This window comes from Paramisgurnus dabryanus, chromosome 8 (assembly GCF_030506205.2).
Source record: "Paramisgurnus dabryanus chromosome 8, PD_genome_1.1, whole genome shotgun sequence".
NCBI classification, from domain to species: domain Eukaryota; kingdom Metazoa; phylum Chordata; class Actinopteri; order Cypriniformes; family Cobitidae; genus Paramisgurnus; species Paramisgurnus dabryanus.
In genome coordinates, this window is record NC_133344.1 from 32372868 (window position 1) to 32387090 (window position 14223).

Sequence of the window (14223 nt, forward strand, 5' to 3'; positions counted from 1 at the left end):
TCGTATAGTGCCGGTATAGTGTTTATCTGGAAATATGTATGAATTGTGGACATTACACCTCAAATATGTCCCTATGTAGCTCAATTGATAGAACATTGCGTTAGCGGTGCAAAGGTTATGGGTTTGATGCCCAAAGAAAACTAATAAATGTATTACTTGAATGGATTGTAAGACACTTTGGATAAAAACGCATTGAAAAAAAGTCAAACTGTCAACAGAAGATGAAAAATCATAAACACCCGACCATACATTCCCATGCTGCTGTCCTTTTATTAAATAAAGAAAGGATGGTAATACTGTATATGAAGAGCTGGTCTGACTGTAAATGAGCTTTTTTATAAGACTCTTAATGGATTCTGATCGGACTGATGCCAGGATTAAGCAGATTTGAAGCGAAAGTATTTGATGAATGTATAATGCGTGCCAAGACTACGTTTTTAACAAATGTGGCGTTTAGCGGCTTTTGCATCTGAGCTCCTCATTTATTGTATAGACTCTTAAAGATGCAAAAAAATATGGAGAAAGAAACTGTGTTTTGGGTATGGGGTTAAATGATCATTGTAAGTTGTGCTCTATCAGCCGGTTTGCCCTAAATGGCAGTTTTAGTGTAGTCCACCAGGGACCCTGAGGCCCTCTTCAAACAAATACCATCATTTCTCCTTTAGCCCCCCTTTACCACCTCCTTCGCTCTCTTTCGGTGCCAGCTGCAGCTGCTCCCTCATACAGCCGAGCCAGTTTTATTCCTCCTTCATCCTTCTTTTCATCCTGTCGTCCGCACACGCTTTATTCCCTCCCAGCGAGTTGCACAGACAGGCTCTGTGTCCCCCTCAATAGTCCCATTATTTATTCAGGGACGCAATTTGGCACATCATCACCACCGCATTTGCGGCGTATCCGGCAAAAATCGAACGCGTTCAGTAGGTGAAACAGCTCGGAATGGAGATGACTGTAACGTTTGACTTCTCTTCAGCTTTGAGATGCGATTATACCGTCCATTTTGAGTTACAAGGTTGTTGATGCTCTCGGACTATATAGCAAGTGCTCCGATTGCGGTGTATTACTGTCATTTTACTATATCACCGTAATTGTGCTCTTTCACAGCAATTTTTGCTTTCCACTTCACCTATTGTATCTTGTTTTCACCGGCACCTGAATTATTTTTCTTTTTTGCTTTCATGTGATTTTTTTCTGGTGTTTTCTCTCGCAGTTCCCAGCCAGCCACCCCAAAATGTGCGGGCCATCACGGTGACGTCGGACGAGGCGGTGATCACGTGGTCCGAGCCTCCGCGCATGACCCTGAACGGGGTTCTAAAGGGCTACCGTGTGGTGTTCTGGTCCCTCTACCCCGATGGAGGTGGGTGCTGTGGGGGCCAGACACTGGGGCTCAACCAGAGTAATTATACGTTAATACTGTTACCCTCCTCATAGCTCCCTATAGTCCCTCTAGAGCGCCCCCTACTGTCTACCTGTCTATCTGTATCCTAGTCCGAACCACAGAGGATTTGTGGGTGGATAGGTGTATGTGTGTGGTGTTGTCTAAACCAAAATTTGTAATTAAAAAGGAATAAACCTAATTTGCGTTGTTTTAACCCATTGTTGGGTCAAAAATAAACATTTTATTGGTTCATTTAACCAAGCAGGTTGGGTTTGTCTCTTTTTGACTCAACACTGGATGTTAACAAAAAAAACCCAGCATTTTTGTATGGATAGTGTTTGGATAGTCCCGTCCCAAACTGCCACCATTGGTTGAGCAACTATGTTTACATTATTTAGGGAAATGGGTTAAATATTGTAAAGTAGCAGCAAGTACTTTACCACATTGACACACTTCAAGTCTATTAAGTCTAATAAGTTTTAATTTGCCAAAAATGTCTATAATAAAGACCTATTAATGTGGATGTGTCATATTGTGTTTAAAGGCGGGGTGCATGATCTCTGAAAGCCAATGTTGACATTTGAAATCACCTAAACAAACACTCCCCTACCCCAATAGAATCTAGACTTTCTTTTGATAGACCCGCCCCACACATACTCAACCCAGGCATCGATTTCGGTTAGTAGACACGCCCCTCCTTACTGCTGATTGGCTACAAATGTGTTTTGGTACTCGGCCCGACTCCCTTTTCCAAAGCGTTTTTCAAAAATCGTGCACCCCGCCTTTAAAGTATTGTGGTAGCAGCATCATACAGTGATGGTGTCAGATGGTAATACCGTAGTACTTTCATGTATATACGTACGTCACTTCAATATATATATATATATATCAAAGATATATATATATATCAAAGAATAACAGTATTAACATAACATTACACAAAAAAATTGAATAATATAAAGAAACGTGGTAATACCATGGTACTTTGTTGTAAATGCTGTGTATAAACATGGTTTTCCTGTGTGATGTGTTCATATTAGACTGCTAATAATAGTGTGTATTTGCACATGCAGAAGAGGGTAATTATACTCATTCGGTGCTTTCGTTTTCTTTTGATCTGCCTCAGAATGGGGCGAGATGCAAAACATCACCACCACTCGTGAGCAGGTGGAGCTGAAGGGTTTGGAGAAGTTCACCAACTACAGTGTTCAGGTTCTGGCCTACACCCAGGCAGGAGATGGAGTCCGGAGTAACGTCCTGTATATACAGACACGAGAAGACCGTGAGTTTGCACACGCAAAAATTCGTTTTCGGTAAAGAACGTGGTATCATATGGTACCGCAAAATGCTGTCTAGATAGGCACCTCACACGATGTAAAGAGCTACAAAGTCTTTAACCCAGACAGTAGAAAACCCAGGTTCCTTTCAAATACACAGCCACATTATGTGCAAGCCACTTCCCCTTTACCCCCAGCTCTATTCAAGCTCAAGGGTGTGTGCGTGTGTGGGGGGGGATAGGGGAGGTTGTGGGATACCACACAAAAACCACATTAGCTGGAGGCAAGTGCAGCATGGACCAGATCTAGAGGATGCTGGATCGCTGGATGCGGTCGCCGTGGCGACATTTGGGCTCTGATAAACCATTAGTACAGATAATGAGAATTAAGATACGGGAGAGGGGGGTAAAATCGTGTATGTGTCTCAAAGCAGATCTCTCATCCAGCTTACCACCCAACACAAGGAGGATTTATTCTTGGTGGATTAGCTGACATTAATTTTGTACTTACACTGGTTGGGATAGGATTACAACGATATCTCTCTACTCCTTTCACTGGAGGGCATGAGGGGAGGGTTTAGGGAATAAGGGGTGTGAAGATGTAAAGGAGTTGAATTGATCTTTATTATTTTATTGAATATGAGATAGTGTGTACAGGTATGTGTGGTGCCAGCTTTACCAAGGTTACACAGTTCTCAGATCATTAGACATGTAGTGTCTTTTAAAACATTATTTTTGTCTTTGTGTGCCTTGAGTTGAGTTTTTTGTTGTTCGACGGGTAGATTTAGATGCTAACACTCTTGAAATCAGATAATGTAATTTTATGGATAAGGCAATCCCAGAATGCATTGTGTCAAGCACAGTGTAAAAAAGATGCTTTTAAAGATTGTGACACTTGCGTATATAATGTTATCTTTGCGCTCATATTATCAATTTAAAGTCGGCGTCAGTGACACATCAATGGTCTACTTTGCCGGTTTAAGAGTGATTTTGGACACTTGGATAGACCATCTTAAACCAGTCCATTTAAGGCTGGTTAAACTGTACGCAGCAAGGTCATCTTTAATAGCAGTTTTCCTAGAGCATCCTATAAGAGAAGCCAAAAATACACAACACATTTACAAAATTTTGCATAAGCTTTGTGATCACAGAGAGGTAAAAAAAATATGGCCAATGACTCTGTTATTAATCCAGATTTGTGTCTCATATTTTTTCTCTCTCTCAGACCCCGGTCCTCCAGCGGGCATCAAAGCGGTGCCATCCTCTGCCAGCAGTGTGGTGGTATCTTGGCTTCCCCCCATCAAGCCCAATGGTATCATCCGCAAATACACAATCTACTGTTCCAGCCCTGGATCAGGCCAACCGGTGAGGCATAAGAAGGGGGAAATGGGTTTTAAATGCCACTTTATCATGGGCATTGTTCGGTTTAGTCATTTTTGTTCTACGTAATAAAAGGCGCAATGTTATTGTTTGTTTGTTGATACTTTTGGTCGTTAACGATTTTTGTGTGACACTTTATTTGACACAGATGTGTGAATGCGAATTTTCGATTCTGTCCGTTTTCAATTTCATCGTCTGTTTGTGTCTGGGTTTGTGCCGAGTGTATTTTTAATCTCTGCGTGTGTGCTGCAGTATCAGCGAGATGTGTGTGTGTGTGTGTAAATGAGAGGCTCATACTGCAGTGTGTGCATGCAAGCTCACCCTCCCCATCTCATTTGCATATCTGCGTCTCATCACGTTGCCTAGACAACCTCATCTGTTCATCAGGGAGGGCAGGAAACAAGCTGACAGCATACACACAAACACACACGCACACATCTCACAGCCTCACATTTATAACCACCTTCTTGACAACACACACACACACACACACACACACACGTAATTTGTGTACTCTCACACTGAATTAATGTACCTGTCCAGCTGTACACATGCTCACTCTCTCTCTCTTTCGCTCATTCACAAATCACTCTCTCCATCTCTCTCTCTTTCTCTCTCGGAGCAAGGGGTGATTACTATGTAAATGAGTGTGAGAGGAAAAAGGGGGGCCGGGGGGTCAGGCTCAGCGTGCGGGGAGTACTTTTGTTCCTCTTTTCATTATCTCCCTCTATCGCTCCCCGGATCACCGCTATCTCCACACCGAAGGAATATTTTAATATCCGTTACAGTGCTCCACCCCCTCGCCCGCACCACCCTTACCTGATTCACGCTGAGAGAGAGAGAGAGAGAGAGAGAGAGAGAGAGAACGTGAAGGGAAAAGATGAATCAAAATGAATGAGGGAAGGCAGCATAGATTAAAATCGTGAGTTGTTTCAAAAGCTTGGGAGCTTCTTACCTATCTTAAACACGCTTTGCATGTGAAGGCTATTACAAATGGTACGCAGCTGCCTTGATACTTCATTTTGCCTGTTTTCGAGATTTTCATCTGTCTCTTGTGGATAAGTCAATCCCAGGATGCATTGCAATAGAAAAGGGATGCATTAAAAAGAAGCTTATCCAATGTAAACTGCAATTCAAAATCCCAATGAGTAGTTTAATTTACTTGTATTGTCATTGTCTTATCAAGTATCAAGTCTCCTGTATCATACAAGTGAGAAGTGTTATTTAAGCCCCATGCCCACAAGCATTTTTTACCTGTGGCCGGCATATGTTTTCAATTGTTTCCAATGGAAGCGCTTTTAAAAAAACACCACCAGCTGGCGATTTTTCGGCACCAGTGCTTGTCATTTTTTTCTGTGCTCGCCGTCATTGCTTGCTTTTTTTCATGCTCGGGGCCAGTGCTCGCCATTTTCGTCCATGCTCAATGCTAGTGATCTATCGGGCCGATTTTTGCGAGTTTTATGTGTATCGGCATCGGCCGATATGTGGCTGCTGTGTTCGCGGATTTTTTTCGGCCATTATTTACAGACAGAGTGCTGGAAGCCGTAAAAAATTGCAGATCATGTGATTAAAAACAACCAATCTTTCCATGACAACATTGGAAGCTTGGCCTAACAGCTGATCATAGCTGGACAAAGCGGGTTTTTATTTCTCATCTCTATAAACATTTATAGTAGTAAAGTGCTAGAAATCAATATCCTTTGCTGATAGTTCCTCGTCATTGTGGAGAGTGCAGTTCATGGTTCCATAGCACCTTCACCTATTTTTACTATTTGTTAAATATATATATTCTTTTTAAGTTCAATTAATGTTACTTTTTCAAATTGGGACTTGTCACATTTGGCATCATTGTGTCATTTTTATGATGTAAATTGAGTGAGCAAAAGCAGTATCGGCTCCAAATATCGGCTCAAGAAAATCGGCAGCCTTTATCGGTCAACGGCTAAGGCTGAAGAATAAAAAAAATTGGTATCGGCACTGGCACTAAAAAAAATCCATATCGGTCGATCCCTACTCAACGCCAGTGCTCGTCATTTTCATACTTGCTCGGCGCCAGTGCTCGCCATTTTCGTTTGTGCTCTCTGCCAGTGCTCACCATTTTTGTCTGTGCTCGGCACCTGTGCTCGCCATTTTTGTTCCTGCTGCCAGTGCTCACCATTTTAGTTGGTACTTGGCGCCTGTGCTCACCATTTTCGTTCGTGCTCGGCGCCAGTGCTTGCCATTTTTGTCCATGCTCGTCGCCAGTGCTGGCCGTGTTTGTCCGTGCTCGCCGCCAATGCTCGCCATTTTTGTCCATGCTCAACGGCGCCAGTGCTCGCCATTTTCGTCCTTGCTCTGCGCCAGTGCTCGCCATTTTTGTCTGTGCTCGGCGCCAGTGCTCGCCATTTTTGTTCGTGCTTGGCGCCAGTGCTCACTACTTTAGTTCGTGCTTGGCGCCTGTGCTCGCCATTTTTGTTCGTGCTCGGCGCCAGTGCTCGCCATTTTCGTTCGTGCTTGGCGCCAATCCTCGCCATTTTCGTCCATGCTCAACGGGCCAGTGCTTGCCATTTTCGTCCTTGCTCGGCGCCAGTGCTCGCCATTTTTTCTGTGCTCGGTGCCAGTGCTTGCCATTTTCTTCTGTGCTCGGCGCCAGTGATCGCCTTTTGGTCCATGCTCGGCGCCAGTGCTTGGCATTTTTGTCTGTGCTCGGCGCCAGTGCTCATCATTTTTGTCTGCACGCCGAGAGTTGGAAAATGTTTAACTTGTCATTGTCACTTTTTTCTCAGCCATCCAATCACAGTGAAAAAGGGGCTGGACAAATATCACACCAACCAACCAGCGCATCATACAACAACTGATAAACAAAACAGAAGTATCTTAGCAGCCAAAGCGCTGCAGCTGATTAAACGGGGGCAAGCGGCCACAGTTTTTAGACGCATTTAAATGCTTTGGTTTACACTGGGTCGAAAATCTGTAATTTATGCAAATGTTTATCATTCGTTTTTGGGGAAAAAATTGCATAATTCTGCCATATAATAAAATGTAGTTCATAACAGTTAAACTAAGATTTTAACACTCTTAAGGCTAGAGTATAGTCAACTTTTTATGTGTACACGATGGTCTATGTACAGTGCGCATGATGCATTTTTTGTTATCAGAAGAGTGTGTGTAAATGCACCACTGGATTTTTCACGTAGGTTGCGCATGCGTCTAGAGAAAATTTAGTATGTAGCCAAGGAGATGCATTGCATTTTGTCGCAATGCGCACGTGTCGAACGTCTATGTACACGTACGATTCAAATAAACGATGCTTTGCAAGGCTGGGCATTCGGCAGTCCACGTATGTTCGTGTCTTTACTGGCAACTGATACCACAATCAAATTATTTATTTAAGAAAACAAAAACTATTAAACCAGAAAGATGTGGATGATGTGAATTTTATTAAAGGCAAGTCAGGAATGACAGGCTGAGCCTCCTGTTGTCTTCATTACATGTGGGCCTATACTTGTAGTTAGGAGGCAGACTACAGTATGTAGGTGGTAGACAACATGGCAGCTCACTAGGATTTGAAACACATCTAGTGAGATGAAGAGAGGCAGGTTTCTCTCAAGGGTAGCGATGATGAATCGAGTATGAAAATTTGTTTATCCAAAATGCATTAGCCCACACAACCGAAGCCAAAACCTTGATGGAAAGCAGCTCATCTCGAATCAGACAGCAGTATTTGTGTGTATGTGAGGCATGTATTTAAGCGGATGCGTTCGTGTCAGTGCCAAAGGGTACGATGATGTACGGCAGGTCAATGTGTGTTTGTCCGTGGGCTTTCACCACATCAAACGTGTTTGGACAGCAGGCAGACGTCATTTATGAGTGTTTGTGTATACATAACAGTTTTATGCTTTTGTCGTGCATTGCAGTTCAAGGTGAATTTAATAGGAAACGTACTGATGGTAGTGTGTGTGTGTTTCACGTACAATGAGATATCTCTCATTAGTCGTCTCTATTGTTAGGATTATATGAGGCGCTGACTGATCTCTTGTGTCTGGGGCCATTGTCTTTTCACCTCCTCATATACTTCTATAAAGCCCCCTGGGTCTCTCTCCCTATCTCATGTCTCACTCTCAGGGGATACAACTGAAATCCTGATGTTATTTGGCAAACGTCATTAGTTAAGGGTAAATTGTGTTAGAATACACCATCACTTTGATCCTGTCTTTGTAGTACCCAGATTAAACCCCACATAAACACAAGTCATCAACTTTTACTTTTAGCTTAAAAATGCATTTTTACCAGGTCAAAACTAAGGCCAAGCGCTCTGTCCCTTTATCATCAACTCACTGTATCTATTAGTTAGTAACTTAATGCTTTTGTAATAATCTCAGGCACCAAGCGAATATGAAGCCAACCCTGAGCTGTTGATATACCGAATCACCCACCTGACCCGGGGTCAGCAGTACCTGATCTGGGCGGCTGCTGTCACCACTGCCGGACGGGGAAACATCAGCGAGAAGGTCACAGTGGAGCCTGCTGGCAAAGGTGAGTTTGACCTAGAGATTAATAAAAGATTAAGGGGTGGTTTCCCGAATAGGGATTAGCTTAAACCACGACTAATTCGGAAAAATAACTAGTTTTATCAAACATGCCTTACTAAAAACATTACCTGTGGGCATTTTGTTGCAAGACAAAGGGCACTGATGTAATTTAAGATATTTCAGTGCAAGTTGTTTTCAGTTTGGACAGGTATATTTTACGTCTAATCCCTGTCCGAGATATTGCCCCTAAGTGTCAACATTTGAGGAGCTCAGATGCAAAAGCTGCTAAACGCCACCTTGTGAAAATTAACCGAATGCTTTCGTCATGTATTACACATTCATCAAATATCATCCCAGCCTCATGGCATTTAAAACTACCAGTTTGTTTGCAGAATCCATTAAGAGAAAACACGTTAAATGAAAACATGTAAGAGTTTTGCATCTAAGCTCTTTATAAGCGAATCATTTGTGATGCGCTCTGGGAAAACTGGTAAAAATTTATATTTATTTTAGGTTTTAAAACTATATAAGCCCTTTGCAAATGTATTTTTGTTTCTTTCATAGCTTGTCTAAAACTAAAGTTATGGCTATATGAAATCGGCTGATCGCTGTGATTTTCAGGAATGGAATTTTGAGAATAACCGGTTTAAAGAGAGACAATGAAAATAAAAGCACAACAGTCAAGTATTACAACTAAAAGTCACTTTACTGTGGTAACGGTACATGCTAAAGATAAAAAAGGTCACTTTGACCCAGTGACCGCAACAGAAATAACATTTAGACATTATTATGCTATTATTATAATTATTATAAGAACCTCATCTATTCACTTTTATTCTAATTTATTGTTATTTTTAGTAAAATTTTCTGTTGTTTATCATAGGCATAGTCTATAAACCTTTGGTCACCTCTTCTATGGCACAATTTTTTTACTTTGTAGCTTTCATTTAGCAAGCACAGCGCAGGTTGCCCCATGACAATAGAATGACTATGGTACCTTTATCCGGACTCCTCCTCTTCAGTAACGTCTCTATCATCTGATTCTTCATCTCTGGATGTCAAATAGTCCATTATAAGATTTTAGGGCACTGACATCACCAGGATTGATCAAATTGAGGCGATCATGTTTATCATTAAAGTACGCAGCTATTCGTTTAGACTTGTTGTTCTCATATGATCCGCGATCTTAGAATCATTTTGTATAAAAAAAACTTTGCGTGCAAAAGTCTTCAAAGGACTTGTGGGAGGTGTGCATTGATCCAACTTCAATCTACATGTTATTTGGTTTATTTTGACTGGTGAATTGTCTTTGTATTGTTAAAAGAGGAAAAGCAATGAGCGCATGGATAGTATTGCATTAAAGACGCAATCTTTTCAGCTTGTCACTATGAATCACATTTTTCCTGAAGTAAACAAGTGAATTTTGCCTAGGTATTTTGTTTTGAGATGTTATATAATAATTTAATGAAAACCAAAATGTTTTATTTTTCTAACAATCTTCCTGTGCGATATCCGACGGGTACTCCCAGAACGGATTACATTTTTCAACTATATTCATATTCACAACAGAAAAATTGACTGAACAAGTTCTGAACGGAGATCAATGTTGAAGGCTTTCTAGCTGCAATTTTGATGCGTTTATCCAGTGGTTATGTAGAAATGGAAAATTGCATGGTAGGGCAGAGGACCCGAGTGTGAATACAGGATGTTAAGGGTCATTGTCTGTCACTGGTTCTCCGATCTCCACTTTTTCTCCCATTAACCTCCATCTGTCCACTCTTCTGATGGATGGAGGGATAACCGGACGTTTATTATGTGGAGGGGAATGAAGAAGAGACAATGAGACACAATAGAGAGAGAAAATGAAGAGGGCAGTTCGATCAATATTTCTCGGGTCAGAAGGCAAAGGAAGCGATCTGTGTGTTCTTCGCATTTATAAATGAGTTTAAATACAATTTTGTGTTTTGTTGTATGTGTGTTTTCACATCATTGCCCACTTTTCTAGTGTACTGTTAGTACTGGGTCGCTTTATATCTGGGTCAGATTTTATTGGTAATTTTTGAGGTAAAGTCTCGTGTGAAATCAAATTTGCACCATTAGTAAAACATCACTTTTGGAGACGTACAAGATTTGTGATGTCTGTGAAAATCATTTTTCATCCTACATAATGTAAAGGACATTATAACCTTGATATCTTTAATATTTACTGATTAAGGTCATTATTAGATTAGCCTAAATTGCATAGACAGGGTCACATACATAACCACCACTTTCCCCGGCGTCATAATCTTATCAATAGTCAGAATTCCCACACGGTATTTCTATGTATACTAATGGACGTGTAGTGAATGCAATCTGTCATTTTCAGCTCCCGCTAAAATCCTATCATTTGGTGGAACGGTGACCACTCCATGGATGAAGGAAGTCCGGCTGCCGTGCAGCTCGGTGGGAGAACCGACACCCACAATCAAATGGACCAAAGACAGGTCTGAGATCAGTTATTATCAGATACTGGGAAGAATATTTTTTCTAAAACAGATCCTCATAGCACCTCATAGTTTAATAATCCATTCATCATATCCAGTGGCATCCGGTGACTTCTTTTTTCGAGGGCGCACGATGCAAAGTTCGTCACAACATGTGTGTGGTTCGTAATTTCAAAATATGTGCGCGTCGAGTGATCCTATGTTCATCTTCGAAAGGGTTTATGATAAAAGAGACGCTCGCGTTTGCCAGATACTCGCATAACATCATGCGTAATCAGAGTTTACTGTTAAGGGAGTGTCTTGCGTGTATTTTGTGAACGTGAGCGTCTCCTTTCTCATAAAAGGTTTTGACGCGTGTGCAGCAGGCACTTATTTTGACAAAACACGTTATGCACATGGTTCACATGACGCAACAAACACATATTTTGAAAAAACAAGCAACATTTATTTTAAATTTGCACCCCTCCGATGAGCAGTCACAAGCCGCCACTGATCATATCACTGTTTTGTTAATGACAATAATGTAATGCTTTTACAGTGAGGACACTGCCATCCCGGTCACTCAGGATGGTCACCGTAATATACTTTCCAACGGTACCCTGGTGCTACGCTCTGTGAAAGCCGAGGATTCTGGGTATTACACCTGCACGGCCACAAACACGCTGGGGTTTGATACAATCATCGTAAACCTGCTGGTGCAAGGTAACAGAATACCAGCGTACAAGAGAGAAATGCTTGGCTTTTTATCAATGAACTGAGACAAAACTGTATTGTGTATCGCAGTGCCTCCAGATCAACCTCGTCTGACAGTGTCCACAACCTCAACGTCTTCAATTACTCTGGCCTGGATACCAGGAGACAACGGAGGAAGCTCTATCAGAGGTACAAGCACCAAACACTTTGTTTTTCTTGACTTTCCTCTTAGAGATGGGTTGCGAGAGGTCGCTTTAGTACCTCGATTGTTTAGGAGAACCTAAGTTGGTACCTAAGTAAGAATTGTTTATCCTCACGGTAAAAAAATCCTTGTTGCACTTGAATTTACAATTCATTTCTACTTTCTTGACTAGTGAGGAGTTGCTATAAATTATAAAAAATTAAGTTGAATTAGCTTTAGTTATTTTACAGTGCTGAGGAACATAAACTAGATGAAAATGTCAAGGTTTGTTTTATTGCAAATCTTCTGTGTTTAATCTGTTGCACATGTTTACATGTAGAGTATCAACAGACCGCAAATGAGGCATAATTATTAGATATCTGCAGTATGTGTGTGTATATAAAGGTGGGAGGTGAATAAAGAGGACTAAATGGGTAAGTCCTTTGATGTGGCAGCCTTTATTTTACCATCTGCCATAGCTGAAGTGAGAAACCAAATCCGGTCCATCTTAATGATGGGTAACGCCATATTGTGCTTGTATTTGCATAAGTGTGCAGTCAGCATCTCTGTTTCTTTCAGCGGGTAACTAATGGTGGTTTACAGTGATCAGATCAGCTCTTTATCTTAGATTGTGAATAGATTGTTGGGTTGATGCACCATCTAGTGGTGATGCTAGGAATCCTGAATAAACTCATCAAAAGTTGCACAATAATATTAATTTAACAATAGAGAATTGTATTGTTGGTAAAAATATACTAAATAAATCAAAACTGTTATGTTTTATTGTCTTCAGTCTTGTCACCCTTTAAATAAAGTTTGTTAAAATGTTCTCTTGTCATTTAATAATGAGGTTTTTAAACAGTATTGAAGGAGTTCATATCTATTTTAAACTATTAGAAAAAATGTTCAAAAATTGTCACTGGAAACAGTAACTTTTAAAAAGGTACCATTTTAATACAGATATGTACCTTTGAGGTACCAATTTTTGAAAATGTACCACCCCAGTGACATCTTTTGTACATTTTCTGAAAGTGTAAGCTGTAATTGTCTGCTTTTTATTTTTCAATAATTGTGATCAAGGAAAATAATGTGTTAGCATAATTTTGTCTACCAAACTAACTGCAAACTTTTAAGTATACGTATCCTTTAAAAATCATAAGGTCTTTAAGATCATGAGAAACATTTCAGTCAGTTGAACAGTTTTAAAAAATTTTTAACACTTTTCTTCATAAGTCATGTTCATAAGTCTGACATGACACCTTCATAATCATGACATGACACGTGTCATGAACATAAAGGAGATTTTATGGATGTTTATGTGCCATTCATTCAGTTATGTAATTTTTAATGCAAAGATGACATTGTTTGAGATGTCTTTGTTATGACAACTTGACATTAACAAAAAATAACTTTCCCAAGACAACATAACTGACCACTTTTTACCAGTGATACAAATTGAATTTGTAATTAAGTGTTAATACTCTGTCAAATAGTTTTATAACAGCATCATGAATATTTTTCTTGACCTCAACTTAGGTGGTACAAAAATAATTTGTCATTAAATGTCATTAAGTGTTAATACTCTGTCAAATTGTTTTACAACATCATGAATATTATTCAGTTCATAATGTTTTTTTTTATTTTCCTTCATGTATTTAACAAATAAAATCAGTAATTTAATAATAATAATAATAATAATTAAATAAAATTAAAATTGAAATTGATAAAATTATATTTTATGATATGTTATGTTGTAACCCATAAAGCTAGGTAGTTTCTTAAGTTTCATAATTATTCTGCTATGTCATGTTTATGACAGATTTATGACAAGTTTTGATGTATTTTTGTCCAAACAATGTCATCTTTGCATTCAAAATGACATAATTGTACAAATGATACAGAATAACAGTTGTCATAAATGTGCATAAAATCTCCTTCATGTTCATGACACGTGACATGTCGTGATTATGTAGATGTCATGTCAGTCTTATGAACACCCCTTCAAGTAAAGTGATACTGTGTATTTATACATTTAAAGGAACAGTACGTAGGATTGTGGCCAAAACTGGTATTGCAATAACAAAACTTGTGGCTAAAACTGGTACTGCAATCACACAACTGGTGGCCAATACACAAAATGACAACATAAACATCAGTTGAGGGCTGCAACTCCACTTTTTAAATGACAATATCCTGGCTGGACCACTGTTGTCAGTGATATAAGTATTTGAAATGAAAATGATTTCTTAATGTCTAGTGACATATCAGGGACATTTTATGATTAATTGATATACATTTCTTACATACTGTTCCTTTAATGC

At 39.9% G+C, this 14223-nt stretch overlaps 1 protein-coding gene across 3 annotated transcripts in view; it reads left to right on the forward strand.

Moving 5' to 3' along the window:
* Nucleotides 1-14223, forward strand: part of dscaml1 (Down syndrome cell adhesion molecule like 1) — a 151171-nt gene that overhangs the window by 123182 nt on the left and 13766 nt on the right. For 2 of the 3 annotated variants that reach the window (XM_065281565.2, XM_065281566.2), the window contains exons 18-24: nt 1208-1393; nt 2502-2657; nt 3877-4016; nt 8393-8546; nt 10911-11028; nt 11567-11730; nt 11812-11910. In XM_065281565.2, coding sequence (XP_065137637.1) covers nt 1208-1393; nt 2502-2657; nt 3877-4016; nt 8393-8546; nt 10911-11028; nt 11567-11730; nt 11812-11910 — 1017 coding nt within the window. The remainder of the gene's footprint in view (nt 1-1207; nt 1394-2501; nt 2658-3876; nt 4017-8392; nt 8547-10910; nt 11029-11566; nt 11731-11811; nt 11911-14223) is intronic. The other variant, XM_065281567.2, reaches the window with a different exon arrangement.